The sequence below is a fragment of the Dictyostelium purpureum genome (assembly GCF_000190715.1).
Source record: "Dictyostelium purpureum unplaced genomic scaffold DICPUscaffold_63, whole genome shotgun sequence".
Classification (NCBI taxonomy): Eukaryota; Evosea; class Eumycetozoa; order Dictyosteliales; family Dictyosteliaceae; genus Dictyostelium; species Dictyostelium purpureum.
The window spans coordinates 61,114-75,427 of record NW_003519400.1 but is presented as its reverse complement, the minus strand read 5'-3'; the positions used below and the strand labels follow the sequence as shown (position 1 = coordinate 75,427).

The window sequence follows — 14,314 nt, the reverse complement described above, 5'->3', positions numbered from 1 at the left end:
TTTTTTTTTTTTTTTTTAATTCATAACAAGTAATTACTTCATTATTGTAATATAGTTATTAAGATTATAAATAAAATGTTTAAAAATTTTTCATTGGGTAATATAGTTTTATTAATAAAAAAAAAAAAAAAAAAAATTTAAAATTAATTTTTTTTTTACTTTCAAAAATCATTTAAAAAAATTATAGAAAGAGAAGCTGCCGATGTTTGCAACAACACCTGCAAGCCACCATTTTTGTATGACTTAAAGCCAGAAGAAGGTCGTAAAGCTGTTGACAAGGTTCAAGATGCTCCATGCTATATGTATCCATGTAAAGTAAATGAACGTAAAATGGAACTATCAAAAGAATTAGGCACCATTAGAGTATTCACTTTAACTCCAGAAAAGAAAACAACTGAAAAACTTCCAATAATTCTTTATGTACACGGTGCTGGTTGGGTAAGTGACTACTTTTGTTTTATTTAATAGAGCACAGCTGTATTAATAACAAATAATAATAAATATAGGTCTTTGGTGGTTTCCATTCACATCAAAAATTAGCACAAGAAATTTGTAACCGTACCAACTCTGTCGTTATCTTCCCAGAGTATACTTTATGTCCAGAGGTTAAATTTCCAACTCCATTAGAACAATGCTATGCTGTTCTCGTTAAAGCCTGTAAAGAGTTGGCAGATAAAGAAGGCTGGGATACAAATAACATTGTAATTGCAGGTGATAGTGCAGGTGGTAATATGGCAACTGCTCTTTGCATGATGGCTAAGCAACGTAACTTCCCAACAATTAAGAGACAAGTTCTCTACTATCCAGCTATTGATGCAAGAATGGATACTGGTAGCTACAAAGAATTTGCCAAAGATTTCTATCTCTCAAAAGATGGTATGAAATGGTTCTGGGACGCCTATCTTAATGGCTCAAAAGATATGGATAACATATTGGCCTCTCCAGCTAGAGCCACCGCCAATGATGTTAAAGGTTTACCAGAAGCAATTATTATGAATGGTGAAGCCGATGTACTCCGTGATGAAGGTGAACAATATGCAAGAACTCTTCGTGCTGCAGGTGTACCAGTCACTCATATGCGTTTCCAAGGTATGATCCATGACTTTGTAATGCTAAATACTTTGGATAATTCAAAAGCATGCCGTGCTGCAATGGATGTATCAATTGACTTTATTAACAAATCAAGAGAAGCTCCACAAAGACCAAAGCAATAAGCATTTATCTTTTTTTTTTTTTTTTAAATAAAAATAAATAAAAACAAATTTATCAAATTTTTAAAATATAAATACTATCAATTGGTAACATTTAATGTTTTATTTTTATTTGTATTTTCAAAATTAATTTATTAATAAATTAAGTGGGGGTTTAGTGGGTAATTAATAAAAAAAAAAAAAAAATTATTTTTTTCTTTTATTTCATTGTTTGTTTATATTTACATTAAAATGTCATTTAATAATTTTTCTTTAGGTATATTGTAATTTTAAATCGTTGTTTGTTTATTTATTTATTTTTATTAATTTAAAATTATTTTATTATTTTAAATAGAAAAAGAAGCTGCAGATGTTTGTAATAATACATGCAAGCCACCATTTTTGTATGAGTTAGAGCCAGAAGAAGGTCGTAAAGCTGTTGACAAGGTTCAAGATGCTCCTTGCTATATGTATCCATGTAGAGTTGAAGAAAGAATGTTTGAATTGGTCAAAGAATTAGGAATGGTTAAAACTTTTATTTTGACACCAGAAAAGAAAACAACTGATAAACTCCCAATTGTTTTTTACATCCACGGTGCTGGTTGGGTATGTATTCTAAAACGAATGTGTAAAAATTTAAAATTAATAAATTTTAAATATAGGTTTTTGGTGGTTTACATTCGCATAAAAAATTAGTACAAGAAATTTGTAACCGTACCAACTCTGTTGTTATATTCCCAGAGTACTCTTTAAGTCCAGAGGTTAAATATCCTATTGCAATTGAACAGTGCTATGCAGTTCTTGTAAAAGTATGCAGAGAGATGGCAGATAAAGAAGGCTGGGATACAAATAACATTGTAATTGCAGGTGATAGTGCAGGTGGTAATATGGCAACTGTTCTTACAATGATGGCAAAGAAGCGTAATAACTACCCAATAATAAAAAGACAAGTGCTGTACTATCCAGGTATTGATGCAAGAATGGATACTGGTAGCTACAAAGAATTTGCCAAAGATTTCTATCTTTCAAAAGATGGTATGAAATGGTTTTGGGATGCCTATCTAAACAGTGATGAAGATAAAAATGAAATTTTAGCCTCACCTGCCAGAGCAACACCTGATGATGTTAAAGGTTTACCTGAAGCAATTATTATGAATGGTGAAGCCGATGTACTCCGTGATGAAGGTGAACAATATGCAAGAACTCTTCGTGCTGCAGGTGTACCAGTAACACATATACTTTTCCAAGGTATGATCCATGACTTTGTAATGCTTAATTCATTGGACAGCACTAAAGCATGCCGTGCTGCAATGGATGTATCAATTGACTTTATTAACAAATCAAGAGAAACTCCACAAAAACCAAAGCAATAACAATAAATATCCTTAAATAATTATATTAAAAAAATAAATATAACTAACTAATAAATAATACTATTTAATCTACATATCATATTATTAACAATATATTTTTGTTTTTGTAAATATTAATAATTATAAATTTAAAAGTAAATTTTAAAATTATGTAATTATTTATTAAAATCTTTCAATTTTAAAATTTATTGTTATCCTTGTATTTAAAAAAAAAAAAAAGTATCAAATTATTTAATTAAATCTGCCCATATACAAATAATTTTTTTAAATTTAAAATTTAATTATTTTTAATTTTATAATTTAATTATTTTTTTAAAATTTTTTGGGTGTGTTATAACACATACTTTTTAAAAAATACTATATTTTAAAAACTATTAAATTTTAAGAAAGAAAGAAATAAAGAAAATGATAGAAAAAACATTTTTAGGTATGTTAATAAATAATAATTAATACATATATATATATTTTTATTAATTATTAAATAAATAAAAGAGGAAGATATAAAAAATTTTTGTAAATTTAGTCATGAAAATCAAATTGATATAAGTGGTAAAACAAGTATGGAAGAATTAAGAAGGCAATATAATGAACTAAACCCTGGGATTTATCTATATCCATGCATTTTAAAAAGAGAAACATTCTTTTTGGATGATGATCTCGGTTCAGTTGAAGCTATATTTTTTTATCCCAACGAATATGAATACCAAGAATACGAACATAACGAATTCCCAATCATATACTTTATACATGGTGGCGGATGGTGTTTTGGTGGCGAAGATGTAGACCACAAACTACCACGAGAACTATGCAATAAAACTAAATCAATCGTTGTGTATCCTTTATACAGTCTATCACCAGAGGCAAAATACCCAATAGCAGTAAAACAATGTTACAAAATTTTATGCAGAGTAGAAGAGAATGCACATAAATATAGAATAGATTTCAATTCATTGGTTGTAGGTGGTGATAGTGCAGGAGGAAACCTAGCAATTACAACATCACTACTGTGCAAAATGAAAAATGGTCCAAAAATCAAAAAGCAAATACTCATTAACCCAGTCACCGATACAAACCTAAACACCAACTCATATCTTGAATTTCAAGAAGGCTTTCATCTGACTAAACAACAGATGGCTTGGTTTTTTAATCAATATTTAGAAAACGAAAATCAAAAGAACGAAATTTTTGTAGCACCAAACAAAGCCACCATTGAACAACTTGCAAACTTACCAGAAACTCTATTTTTAGTGGGTGAGTTTGATGTCTTAAAAGATGAAGGTTTGGAATTTTGCGAAAAATTAAAAAAAGCAAATGTAAAGGTTAACAGTATAGTGTTTCCAGGTGCAATCCATGACTTTATAATGTATAAATTTTTAAATAATACAAACTGTTGTAAAGAAGGAACTGCAACTATAATAGGTTTTATTTGTTAATTTCAAAATAAAAAATATTAAATAAAAACTTTATAAAAAATAATTAACATATAAAATTTATATTTATAATAATATATTATTTTACAAAAGAATATTCTTTTTTTTTATTATCATAATTTTGAGTGTGTGTGATGGGGTGTTTAAAATATATAAATTTTTTTCTTCACAAAACAATTTAAATAAAAAAAAAAATAAAAAAAATAATCGATCTTTTTATTTTTATAAAAAAGAAACTAATGGATAGAAATATATTTATAGGTATAATAGTTATTTATTTTAGTATTAAAAAATAAAGAAAGTAATTTAGTTTTATTAAACTTTTTTTTTTTTTTATTATATTTTATTTATTTATTTATTTTAGAAAAAGAGTTTGAACAATTTTGTATAAACTATCAGAAACAACCAATTATATTTGGAAACAATGATATAGAAACTATTAGAAAGAATTTTGAATATAATGGCGATTGTGATGATTTGGAGTATCCATGTATTGAAAAAAAAGAAATCTTTAAACTTTGCAATGATAAATATAACTTGGGCTCTGTAGAAGTGATTTTTTTTCACCCTGTTGAATATGATGAGGGATTTGATAATAAAGTATTTCCGATAGTGTATTACTTACATGGTGGTGGTTGGTGCTGTGGAGGAAATAAAAAGGACTATTTACTCCCAAGGAAGATTTGTTACTTTTCTAAATCGATTGTAGCGTTTCCTGTGTATAGTTTATCGCCAGAGGCCAAATTTCCAATCGCATTAGAACAATGTTACGAAATTTTTTTCTTAATTGTAAATAGAATTGAAGAATTTGCTAAAAAACTAAGATTTGATTCAAACTCCATAGTTGTCGGAGGTGATAGTTCGGGTGGTAATATGATTATCTCGTTATTATTACTTTGTAATACTAGAAATAAAGATCCAAATATAAAAAAATTATTTTTAATTAATCCACCTGTAGATTGTAATCGTGAAAGAGAATCCTATGCTAAATACAATGGTTATTTCCTAAGCATAGATGCTGTTAATTGGTTCCTAAAGCAATATATTGAAAATGATACCCTAAAATCGCACCATTTAGTCTCCCCTATCAATGCTACTGTGGAACAATTAAAAGATCTACCTGAATCTTTATTAATTTTTGGTGAATTGGACATCCTGAAAGACGAAGGGTTAGAGTTCTCCGAAAAGTTAAAAAAAGCAGGTGTTAAGGTAACACCGATTGTATTTCCTGGTGCAACACACAGCTTCTTAACAATTAGATATTTCCAAAATACAAATTCCTCAAAACAGGCTTTAAAAAATATAGTTGATTTTATTTTGGATAAAAAAAAATAAAAAAAAGGAAAAAAATAAATAAAAAAATATAAAAAAATAAAAAAATATAAAAAAAAATAAAAAATAAAATAAGAAAAATTAAGTTTAAATAAAGTTTTATAACAATAAATATATTTACACTATTATTATAAAATTAAAATATTTTATTTTATTCCAATAGCATTATAGTGATTATATATGGAATGATGTAAATGGTGTGTGTGAAAAAAAGAAATCCGTATTACCATTATTTTTATTTTTTTTATTTTTTTTTTCTTTTTTTTTAATTTTTTAATTTTTTCTTTTTTTTTTTTTTCAAAAATTTTTTTTTTTTTTTTTTTTTTTTTTCATTTTTCGCTTTAACTATCATCAGCAAAATAATATAAAACGTATTCCTCTCACAAATAGCTCAGATAATTACATTAAATAAGAAATAAAGAACATACAAAAAAAAAAAAAAAAAAAAAAAGTATTAATTAATTTAATATAGTAATGTTTTATAAATAGATTTTTATTTTTTATTATTATTTGTTTATTTATTTTTTAAACAAAAACAACAATATTATTATTAAATATCATTCATTAAATAATATATACACATATACACACATTTATATTCACTCATATAAAAAAAAAAAAACTCATATTTTAATTTGGTAATAAATATAATAACGAAATTATTTTTTTCATTTTTATTATTTTTATTATTTTTGTTATTATTTTTAATTATTTTTAATTTATTTATTGTTTTATTTTATTTTTAATTTAAAAATTTTTTTTTTTTTTTTTTTTTTTTTTTTTTTAATTTTTTTTTATTTAACTACTTTTTTTTTATTTTTTTATTATTTTAAAACACACTTTTCTCAAACAAATACTCTACATAATAATTTTCTATTTATTTTTTTCTTAATTATATTCAAAACCACATATATCGCAAACTTATAAAAAGTTCACACAATAAAACCTTTTCACATAGAAAACAACAAATAATAGTTATTTAAATAAAAAAAATTAGATATTGTAGAAAAAAATATAGTTTTTAGATACAATCAAGTTTTTATTTATTTATATATTTATACATAAAGTTTATTATTTTTAAAATAATAAAAATTTAAACAAAATAGCCAATGATATTCAGCATAAGAAAAAGGAGTTTATTTATATCCTCTCACTCTATCATGTTGTTCTTCAGTCTTCAACTTAAATAATAATATAGTTTTATAAACACAAACATAAACAATAACAATATAAAATTTAATTTTTCTTCTCGCTTATTAAAAAAACAAAAAAAAAAAAAAAAAAACATTTTTCTTCATATTACATTTTAGTTATATAATAATAATTTTTAAATCATTTAAATTAACACTTTTTTTAAAATAAATAAAAAATAAAAAATAGGTTTAATAATTTTTTTTTCACATCAAACACAATTCACATTATAATTAATTATTTACATAAAAAATAAAATAATTATAATCAATAACAAATTTAAAAAAAAAAAAAATATTTAAATAACAATCTTAATAATTATTATTTAAAATTTAATTTTTTTTTTTTTTTACTCTTTTAAACAAAATTTAAATTTTTCTAGAAGATAAAAAAAGAAAAAAAATAAGAATAATAATTTAAATTCAAATTGAAATAGTCAAGGTTTAGTTTATGCATAGTCAACAGTATCATATAAATAAAAAAATAATTATAGTTAATAACAATAAAGTTTTGTTTAATCTAAATAATAAACCACCGACCACAATTATAAACCAACAAGATGGCACAATTAGTTAATATTCGTCGTAATGAACCAGATCCATTCTATAGATACAAGATGGAAGTTTTACAAGGAAAAGTAGAAGGTAAAGGTAATGGTATTAAAACTGTAATCGTAAATTTAACAAATATCGCAAGAGATTTAGAAAGACCACCAGAATGTAGGCATAGAATTATAATATTAACTAAAAAAATAAATTTGAGTATAGTTTTACTAATATTGCTTTTTTTTTTTATATATTTAGATATTACCAAATATTATGAAATTGAATTCAATACCAAATCAAATATTGAAGGTGATAAATATTCAATTAATGGCCAGCACTCAAATGAAAGATTAGCAGATGTTTTAGATGGATTTATTAACAAATTCGTTTTGTGTGCATTCTGTAAAAATCCAGAAACAAGATTTGTTATTAAAAACAAAGCTATTGAATTCAAATGTGCTGCCTGCGGTAAAAGAGGTCCAGCTGATATGAAACATAAACTTAGCAGTTATATCGTCAAGAATCCACCAAAGGCTTCAACATCCAAAGGTTCAACCCATGATGAAGCTTTAGCTCAACAACCAGGTCTCCCACCAGTTTCTACCACTGGTTCATCATCAACAGTTAAAAAAGAGAAAAAGAGCAAAAAGAAGAAGGATGAAGACGAAGATGACGTTGTTTGGCTCACTGATACATCAGAAAAAGCTGCTGAAGAAAGAAAGAAACACTTTTTGGGTGATGCTACATCCGTCGTTGCTAATATGATGGCTGATGTCGATATCTCTTCAAACAAAGGAAAAGAGGAACAACAAGAGGAAGAACCACAAGATCCAGTTTCATCAATTACAGCTTTCCTTGCCTCAAGTCCATCTGACCAAGAACTCATGGAAAAACTTGATTCAGTCCAAGAGGAATTTGAATTAAGAAGTTCTGCTACTGCTAAAGCAGCCATTGAAGCTTTGGGTCAAAATGCTGAAGGTACTGTTAAACTCATCAAAAATCAACAAGCTCTCATCAAGAAAATCTCAAAGAGAAGAGATGGTAAATTAGGTATTCTCTTAGGTCTTGAGGAACTTTGCGTTAAAGACGATGCTCTCTTAAAATCAATTATGGGTATCTTAAAGAACTTGTATGATACCGGTGTTCTCTCTGAAGAAAATATTCTCAAATGGTACCACAACAAAGCTAAATCAAAGACTGTCATCAAAACTTGCAGTCCATTCATTGATTGGTTAGAAAATGCTGAAGAAGAAGAAGAAGATGAAGAAGAAGATGCTTAAATAGTTTAGTTATAAAACTATTTCATTTATCTTTTTTTTTTTTAATTATTAAATAAATTTCCAATTATATCAAAATATATCAAAATTTAATTATTTTTTTTTTTTTTTGTTGTAAAACAATTTTACTTTATTAATGACTAATTTCTTTTTTAGTATTTTATTTTTGTCATCGTTGTTCTTTTTTAAATTTCTCTTGAAAAAAAAAACTTAATTTTTTAGGAAAAAAATTCGAAAAAAAAAAAAGATATTTTAGAAAAATAATAAAAAGATTTTCTTTTTTTTTTTATATATTTTTTTATTTTTTTTGTTTTGTATTTTTTAAATAATAATTTTATTAATATTTTTTGTTACCAAAATGACGTGCAAGTTATTATTTATTTTTTCATTATTATTTATTTTTATTTCATTTACAAATTGTAGCAAGAATAAAACAAAAATAATAACGCCTGGTCCAATTGATGTAAGCCAATTCGAAGATAAACCAATTGCAATTGCTTATGGAGATGGTTTCGATAATGGCTTCGAATTAATTGAAGAGGGCTGCACAAATTTAAATAAAAGTGTTAAAGGATATATACCTCTTTTAGTTTTAAGTGAACATAAATGTAAATAAATAATCTGGATTTTTAAATAATTCTTTTTAATTTACTAATTTTTTTTTTTATATAAAGATTTAGGATCGCGTATTAATTCAAATTCAGCAAGTTTAGCAATAATCAGTAAAAAAGGAGTAGAAGAGTTATATGTTCAAACAAATTTAAAAAAATTTAATTATATTATTGATTCATCCATTTCATATGATGATTCTTTAAATTATTTTATATTTACAAGTTTTGGTGAATTAAATATTTATAATATTTCTTCAGATAGTTAGTATGTAATAAAATTTTTATTTTTATAGTTTTAATGTAGGGTATTAATAATTATTTTTTTTTAGCAAGAGTGTTCAAATATTTAGCAGTCTTTTTAAATTTCAAGGTTCATATTATGATATTACATCAAATGATTATTTTGCATTTGGAACATTACCAGGCCCAAAGGGTGCATCTAGTCAACACTTTTTATATGCAGATATTTTAAATGAGGACGATTATAATACTTTTTCACTTGGTTTTGAAATATACGAACCAGTGATATCGGGTTATGAAGGTAATTTCATTGTTTTTGCTGCCAATCAAACAAATTCAAACAATAAACAACTTTTTTCAATGGATTCTAAAGGAAACAATATAGAAATTTTGGCTATTAGAGATAACGGTTTTCAATTAGTAAGAGGACTTAATCCACGTTATATAGCCCTTACAAACCCATCATTACAAATAATAGAATTATTCGATTTAAAAAAAGTAACAAGCAAAATCTATACAACTTATTGTTCAATCGATGATCCAACAATCAATTTTTCTTTATTAACATCCATAATTCCAAAATTAGAATATTAGTTTTAAATAAATAAATTAAACTAAAAAATAATTTTATAATTTTATAATTTTCGTATTTATTGTTTGAAAGATAATATTTTTTATTTATTATAATTATTATTAAGATGTGACACTTAAATTTTTAATTTTCTTTTCGAACTTTTGGAATTTCTTCTTTTTGTATATTGTAACACTAGCGCCAGCAACGATTGCAGCACCACCTACAGAGCAAAGAGCAGCAATGGTTGGTATTTTCCATGAAGCAGATGAACATTTATCACTACCGTCGGATGGTCTTAACAAAGATGAGAATGATGGATCCAAGATTACATTATTTCTAAAGTAAGGGGCATTAATAGCTGTTAATTTGTTGTATGAATTAGTTGTTGTGGCTGATTCATTTAAAAGCTTATAGAGTGGATCATCTGATGGTAATATTGTGATGGATGATTTTTTAACAGCATCATCAGCAAAAATTCTACGAGCAAATTTACCATTAAGTACAGAGGTGCCTGATGTAATTTGGAACCATGAAACAGATTGATCTTTAACAGAAGATTCTGTGCTATTGGTTTCAATAGTTGAACATGAGGTGGTCACTGTCTTTTTAGTTTGGGCGTTGTATACTAATTGGAAAGTATTAAGTGATGAATCAAAATCCCAATTTGAAACAGTAATAACATATTTAACAGAATTGTCTGGAATTGAAATGATATCACCGGCAAAGTCATAGTTTAATGCATCTTTATAATAAGTAACATCTAACTCTACAATGGCTGGATCATTATCAAAAGTTCCTCTAAAGTATGAAGTTTTATCACCAGTGATAGTTTTATTTACCCATTTGATTGACTTCATGTCAAGTAATTTAACTTGATCACCCATAATATTATTTTCTCTTAAATATGCAATTGAAATGGTAAAGTTGATTTGGGCACCTTGAAGATTTGAATCACCATTATCTTTAATTTCTGGTGGTGATACTGGTGTTTGCTTTTCAATTGAACAGTCAATACCTTCCCATTGTTGTGTACATTCACAATAGCCATTAATTTCATTACAGACACCATTTGGGGCAGTACAGTTATTTTCACATTTTAATGAGTCGTGGTAATATAATACTTGATTGGTTCCTTTCATTGAGTGTGAAATAACGGTAACATTAAGTGAGTCGCCATTTTCTTTTGGTGGAATTGAAGCGTCATAAAAACATTGAATATGTCTATTATCTAATGCAACTGGGTTGAGGCATTCTGTTTGTTCAACAAAGACCTGTAAGTTTTCTGGTAAAAAGCTTTCAGCTGTAATTGTAATATTTGAGCCTTGTTTATAATGGAGTGAAGTTGATTTAACTACTTTTGGTTCTTGGAAATTAAATCCAAAAAGGTATGAAACGAGTTTTATTGAACCATCTGTTTTAGTAACAAGCAAAGAACCATTGCCATAACCTTTGAAATTTATACATTTAGCTGATACACTATTTAAATATTCACATGTTAAGGAAAGACTATTGCTAAGATCAGATTCTAAAATGTAGCTATAAGCCAAATCAATGGTGTTACCGGTCTTGAAGTTTTTATTTGAAAAATATAAACCATTTAAAGTTACTGCTATTGATCCATCCATATATGGTTTTAATGGTGAAAATGATTTAATAATTGGCGAAAGTGCGATATCGAATGCTACTGATTTTTGACCGTCGACTACAAGAACTAATTGACCATTTTGTGTGGTTGGTGGAAGAATAAATTCTAACTCATCATTATTTGATAGAGAAATACCGGTAACTACTTGAATGTCGTTAACAAAAATTTTGTTTAATGACATATCATCCCTACTGAAATGCTCGGCACTAACATAAAATTGTTCTCTGATTTGGGAGAAACCAGTAACAATTGGTGGGTTGTATGAATAACTGATTGAATTTGAGACTCTATTCTCGGTTTTTACAACGACTTTATGAGTTGCACCGTAACCACCTACAATTGATACAGTAATTAATTCTTCGGTTTGAACAGTTGTTTGCATTGGAGTTGGATTGCTGTCAATATAAACATTGATAACATTTTGTTGGCTGGTTGTTGGATCAACTTTTTCAAAGAATCTACCTACAATACTAATAGCTTCACCTGCAGAATTTAAAACATTTTTTGAAATTGAAATTAAGACTGGAGTTAATAATACCTTATAGTTTGAAGCACCACCACTGCCTGAAATTTTGAAATAGCTGCTTTGGGAACCTGCTGGAAGAGTTTCACATGTAATATCAGTATCGCTATTAATTATACAAGACGAGGTGATATCAAGTGAACCAAACTCAATTACATTATCAGATGATATTTTAAAACCATAACCATTGATTTTTAAGCCTTGATTAATTTGAGTAACTGATGTAATCTTTACATAATCCTTATAATAATAGACTAAGCTATTTGAAACCTTGTCAGTTGATTGGACTGCAATTGTATTAACCTCTCCATCTTCTTGACCTGGTGGCATAGTGAATTCAATGCTAGAGTTGTTTAATAATTTTAAGTTTGATGATTGATTTCCATTTACAATGACAGATAAAGTTTGGGTTGGGTTTCCTTTGACTGATAATTCAAAGAATTTACCAATAATTGTAACTTTGCTACCAATAGTTGGAACTTGATTGTTATTTAAGTGTAAAAGATAGGGAGTTAAAATAAATGAGCTATAGGTTGTAGAATCACCACCAGTAATAACAATATCGGAACTTGGGACATTAGGAATTTGGATGCAAGTTATGGATGTGAGTCCATCTGTTTTACAATTTGTTGTAATATCTTCTGTTCCAAATTTAACTGTCATCTCATCTGAAAAATAATTGCCAATCAATTGAATAGTATCGCCATTTGATTGAACTACATTAGTCAACAAAGCTGGTAAATATTGAAAAGCCCCTGGAACATTAATTTGACCATTAATAGAATAAATGGAAACTGCTAAACCATTTGGTTTTGGTTGAACGTCTGCGCTAAAATAACATGAAACTGTATTAATATCGATATATTTTGGTGATATACATGTAATTCCCCCAACTGCAATACTAAGTAAACCGGCAAAAAAGTTGGAGCCACTAATTGTAATTGTGCCACCTTTGGAATAATAAAGTTTTGAAATGCTTGAAATAGTTTGCTCAGCATACACAGCATTAAAGATATCTGAATAGACTTCATTAAAGACTTTTATTTGAACTGGAAGGTTTGAATTAAATGTACCTGGTGGGGTATAACATACTAGTCTCCAAGTATCAATCGATGTGCAAGTGGTATACTCTACACTATTGATATAAACTCTCCATTGGCCATCAATACCACCAACAAGTAGATTGCCTAGATAATTGCCTATGATTTCAACGCTACCTCCTTGAACTGGTGGTGTTGAAATTGAGATAATTCTTGGCTTTATTGATAAAATACTATACTCACTTGCCAAGTATGTTGAATTTAAACTATCGACACCTAAAAATACATAGTTGCAAGATCTATTATTGAATACAACTGGATCATAAAAAGCAGAAACCTTGGTATGTGGGGTTACCATTTGAATATTGTTTATTGGATGACCACAAGCATATACAATTACTAGGTTTGGTTGATTACCAAAATCAGAACCAGAAATTGTCATCATATTGGTTTGGTCATCAAATTCTATATTTTTTTCTGTTGCTGGATATTTGTAACTAATCATAGCTGTTAAAGCTGAATTGGTATTGGAACTAGAAACACGTACTATGTTATTAAAATTTGATGAACCTAAACCACCAGTGCCTGGTGGCACATTAAAAACAATTTGTGTTCTATCTACCCAAGTATAATCTGTAATTTCAACTTCTCTATATAATAACCGTAAACCATTTGATGTACCTTTGAATGTAGTTTTATCGAAATAACGGCCATTAATTGTTACAATACCACCTGTTGTTGGCAAACGGTTTCCTGATGGATATACAATTTGATTTATTTGTGGCTAAAATAATTCTATTAGTATTAATAAAAAAATAAAAAATAAACTAAAATAAATAAAAATAAATAAAAAATAATAATACATACACCAAAATTATAGGTTGATGTGGTAGTCCAATCCTCATAGGTTACTTCGAATTCACCACTTTTAATATAATCTGCTATTGGTAAATTTGGGCAATGATACATCTCTGATATGGAGAGATAGGAACATAATGAAGTAATGTCTTGATTATTTAATTTAAGGGTTGCTGTCTTAATTGAAGTATCATTTAAACTAATTTGAAAATAATCTGGCCCATTATAAATGTAACTTATGAAAAACCTTATTCCATAAGCTTTTTAATAATTATAAAAATTAAATGGAATGAAAAAAAAATGTTAAATAAAAACTAAAAAATAAAATATAAAAAATAAAAATGAAATAAAAATTGAAATAAATAAATACCATTTTGTAATAATAAAAAGAAAAATAAAAGTAATGATATATTTTTCATATTATTTATTTTTATTTGTTTGTATATATTATTATTATTATTTTTGATTAAAAAAAAAAAAAAAAA

At 26.6% G+C, this 14,314-nt stretch overlaps 7 protein-coding genes across 7 annotated transcripts; 6 read left to right on the top strand and 1 right to left on the bottom strand.

Moving 5' to 3' along the window:
• The first annotated feature begins 36 nt into the window (after nucleotides 1–36).
• DICPUDRAFT_97308 (uncharacterized protein) lies at nucleotides 37–1,283 on the top strand. Its single transcript, XM_003286151.1, has 3 exons — nucleotides 37–97; nucleotides 188–438; nucleotides 507–1,283. Exons 1-3 carry the CDS (start codon nucleotides 76–78, stop codon nucleotides 1,212–1,214), a joined length of 981 nt encoding a protein of 326 aa, XP_003286199.1. The 5' UTR covers nucleotides 37–75; the 3' UTR covers nucleotides 1,215–1,283.
• Nucleotides 1,284–1,442: 159 nt separating this feature from the next.
• On the top strand, nucleotides 1,443–2,643 carry DICPUDRAFT_97307 (uncharacterized protein; the record flags this gene model as incomplete). Its single annotated transcript, XM_003286150.1, has 3 exons — nucleotides 1,443–1,467; nucleotides 1,546–1,796; nucleotides 1,853–2,643. The coding sequence occupies 3 exons, from the start codon at nucleotides 1,443–1,445 to the stop codon at nucleotides 2,561–2,563; spliced, it is 987 nt and encodes a 328-aa protein (XP_003286198.1). The 3' UTR covers nucleotides 2,564–2,643.
• A 480-nt stretch (nucleotides 2,644–3,123) lies between these two features.
• DICPUDRAFT_30524 (uncharacterized protein) lies at nucleotides 3,124–3,996 on the top strand (the record flags this gene model as incomplete). Its single annotated transcript, XM_003286149.1, has 1 exon — nucleotides 3,124–3,996. One exon carries the CDS (start codon nucleotides 3,124–3,126, stop codon nucleotides 3,994–3,996), a length of 873 nt encoding a protein of 290 aa, XP_003286197.1.
• Nucleotides 3,997–4,232: 236 nt separating this feature from the next.
• DICPUDRAFT_77086 (uncharacterized protein) lies at nucleotides 4,233–5,328 on the top strand (the record flags this gene model as incomplete). The annotated part of the gene is made up of 2 exons (XM_003286148.1): nucleotides 4,233–4,254; nucleotides 4,358–5,328. 2 exons carry the CDS (start codon nucleotides 4,233–4,235, stop codon nucleotides 5,326–5,328), a joined length of 993 nt encoding a protein of 330 aa, XP_003286196.1.
• A 1,747-nt stretch (nucleotides 5,329–7,075) lies between these two features.
• On the top strand, nucleotides 7,076–8,341 carry DICPUDRAFT_150141 (uncharacterized protein; the record flags this gene model as incomplete). Its single annotated transcript, XM_003286147.1, has 2 exons — nucleotides 7,076–7,235; nucleotides 7,320–8,341. 2 exons carry the CDS (start codon nucleotides 7,076–7,078, stop codon nucleotides 8,339–8,341), a joined length of 1,182 nt encoding a protein of 393 aa, XP_003286195.1.
• Nucleotides 8,342–8,696: 355 nt separating this feature from the next.
• On the top strand, nucleotides 8,697–9,783 carry DICPUDRAFT_77084 (uncharacterized protein; the record flags this gene model as incomplete). The annotated part of the gene is made up of 3 exons (XM_003286146.1): nucleotides 8,697–8,946; nucleotides 9,013–9,214; nucleotides 9,279–9,783. 3 exons carry the CDS (start codon nucleotides 8,697–8,699, stop codon nucleotides 9,781–9,783), a joined length of 957 nt encoding a protein of 318 aa, XP_003286194.1.
• A 99-nt stretch (nucleotides 9,784–9,882) lies between these two features.
• DICPUDRAFT_30544 (uncharacterized protein) lies at nucleotides 9,883–12,594 on the bottom strand (the record flags this gene model as incomplete). Its single annotated transcript, XM_003286131.1, has 1 exon — nucleotides 9,883–12,594. The coding sequence occupies one exon, from the start codon at nucleotides 12,592–12,594 to the stop codon at nucleotides 9,883–9,885; it is 2,712 nt and encodes a 903-aa protein (XP_003286179.1).
• Nucleotides 12,595–14,314: the final 1,720 nt, after the last annotated feature.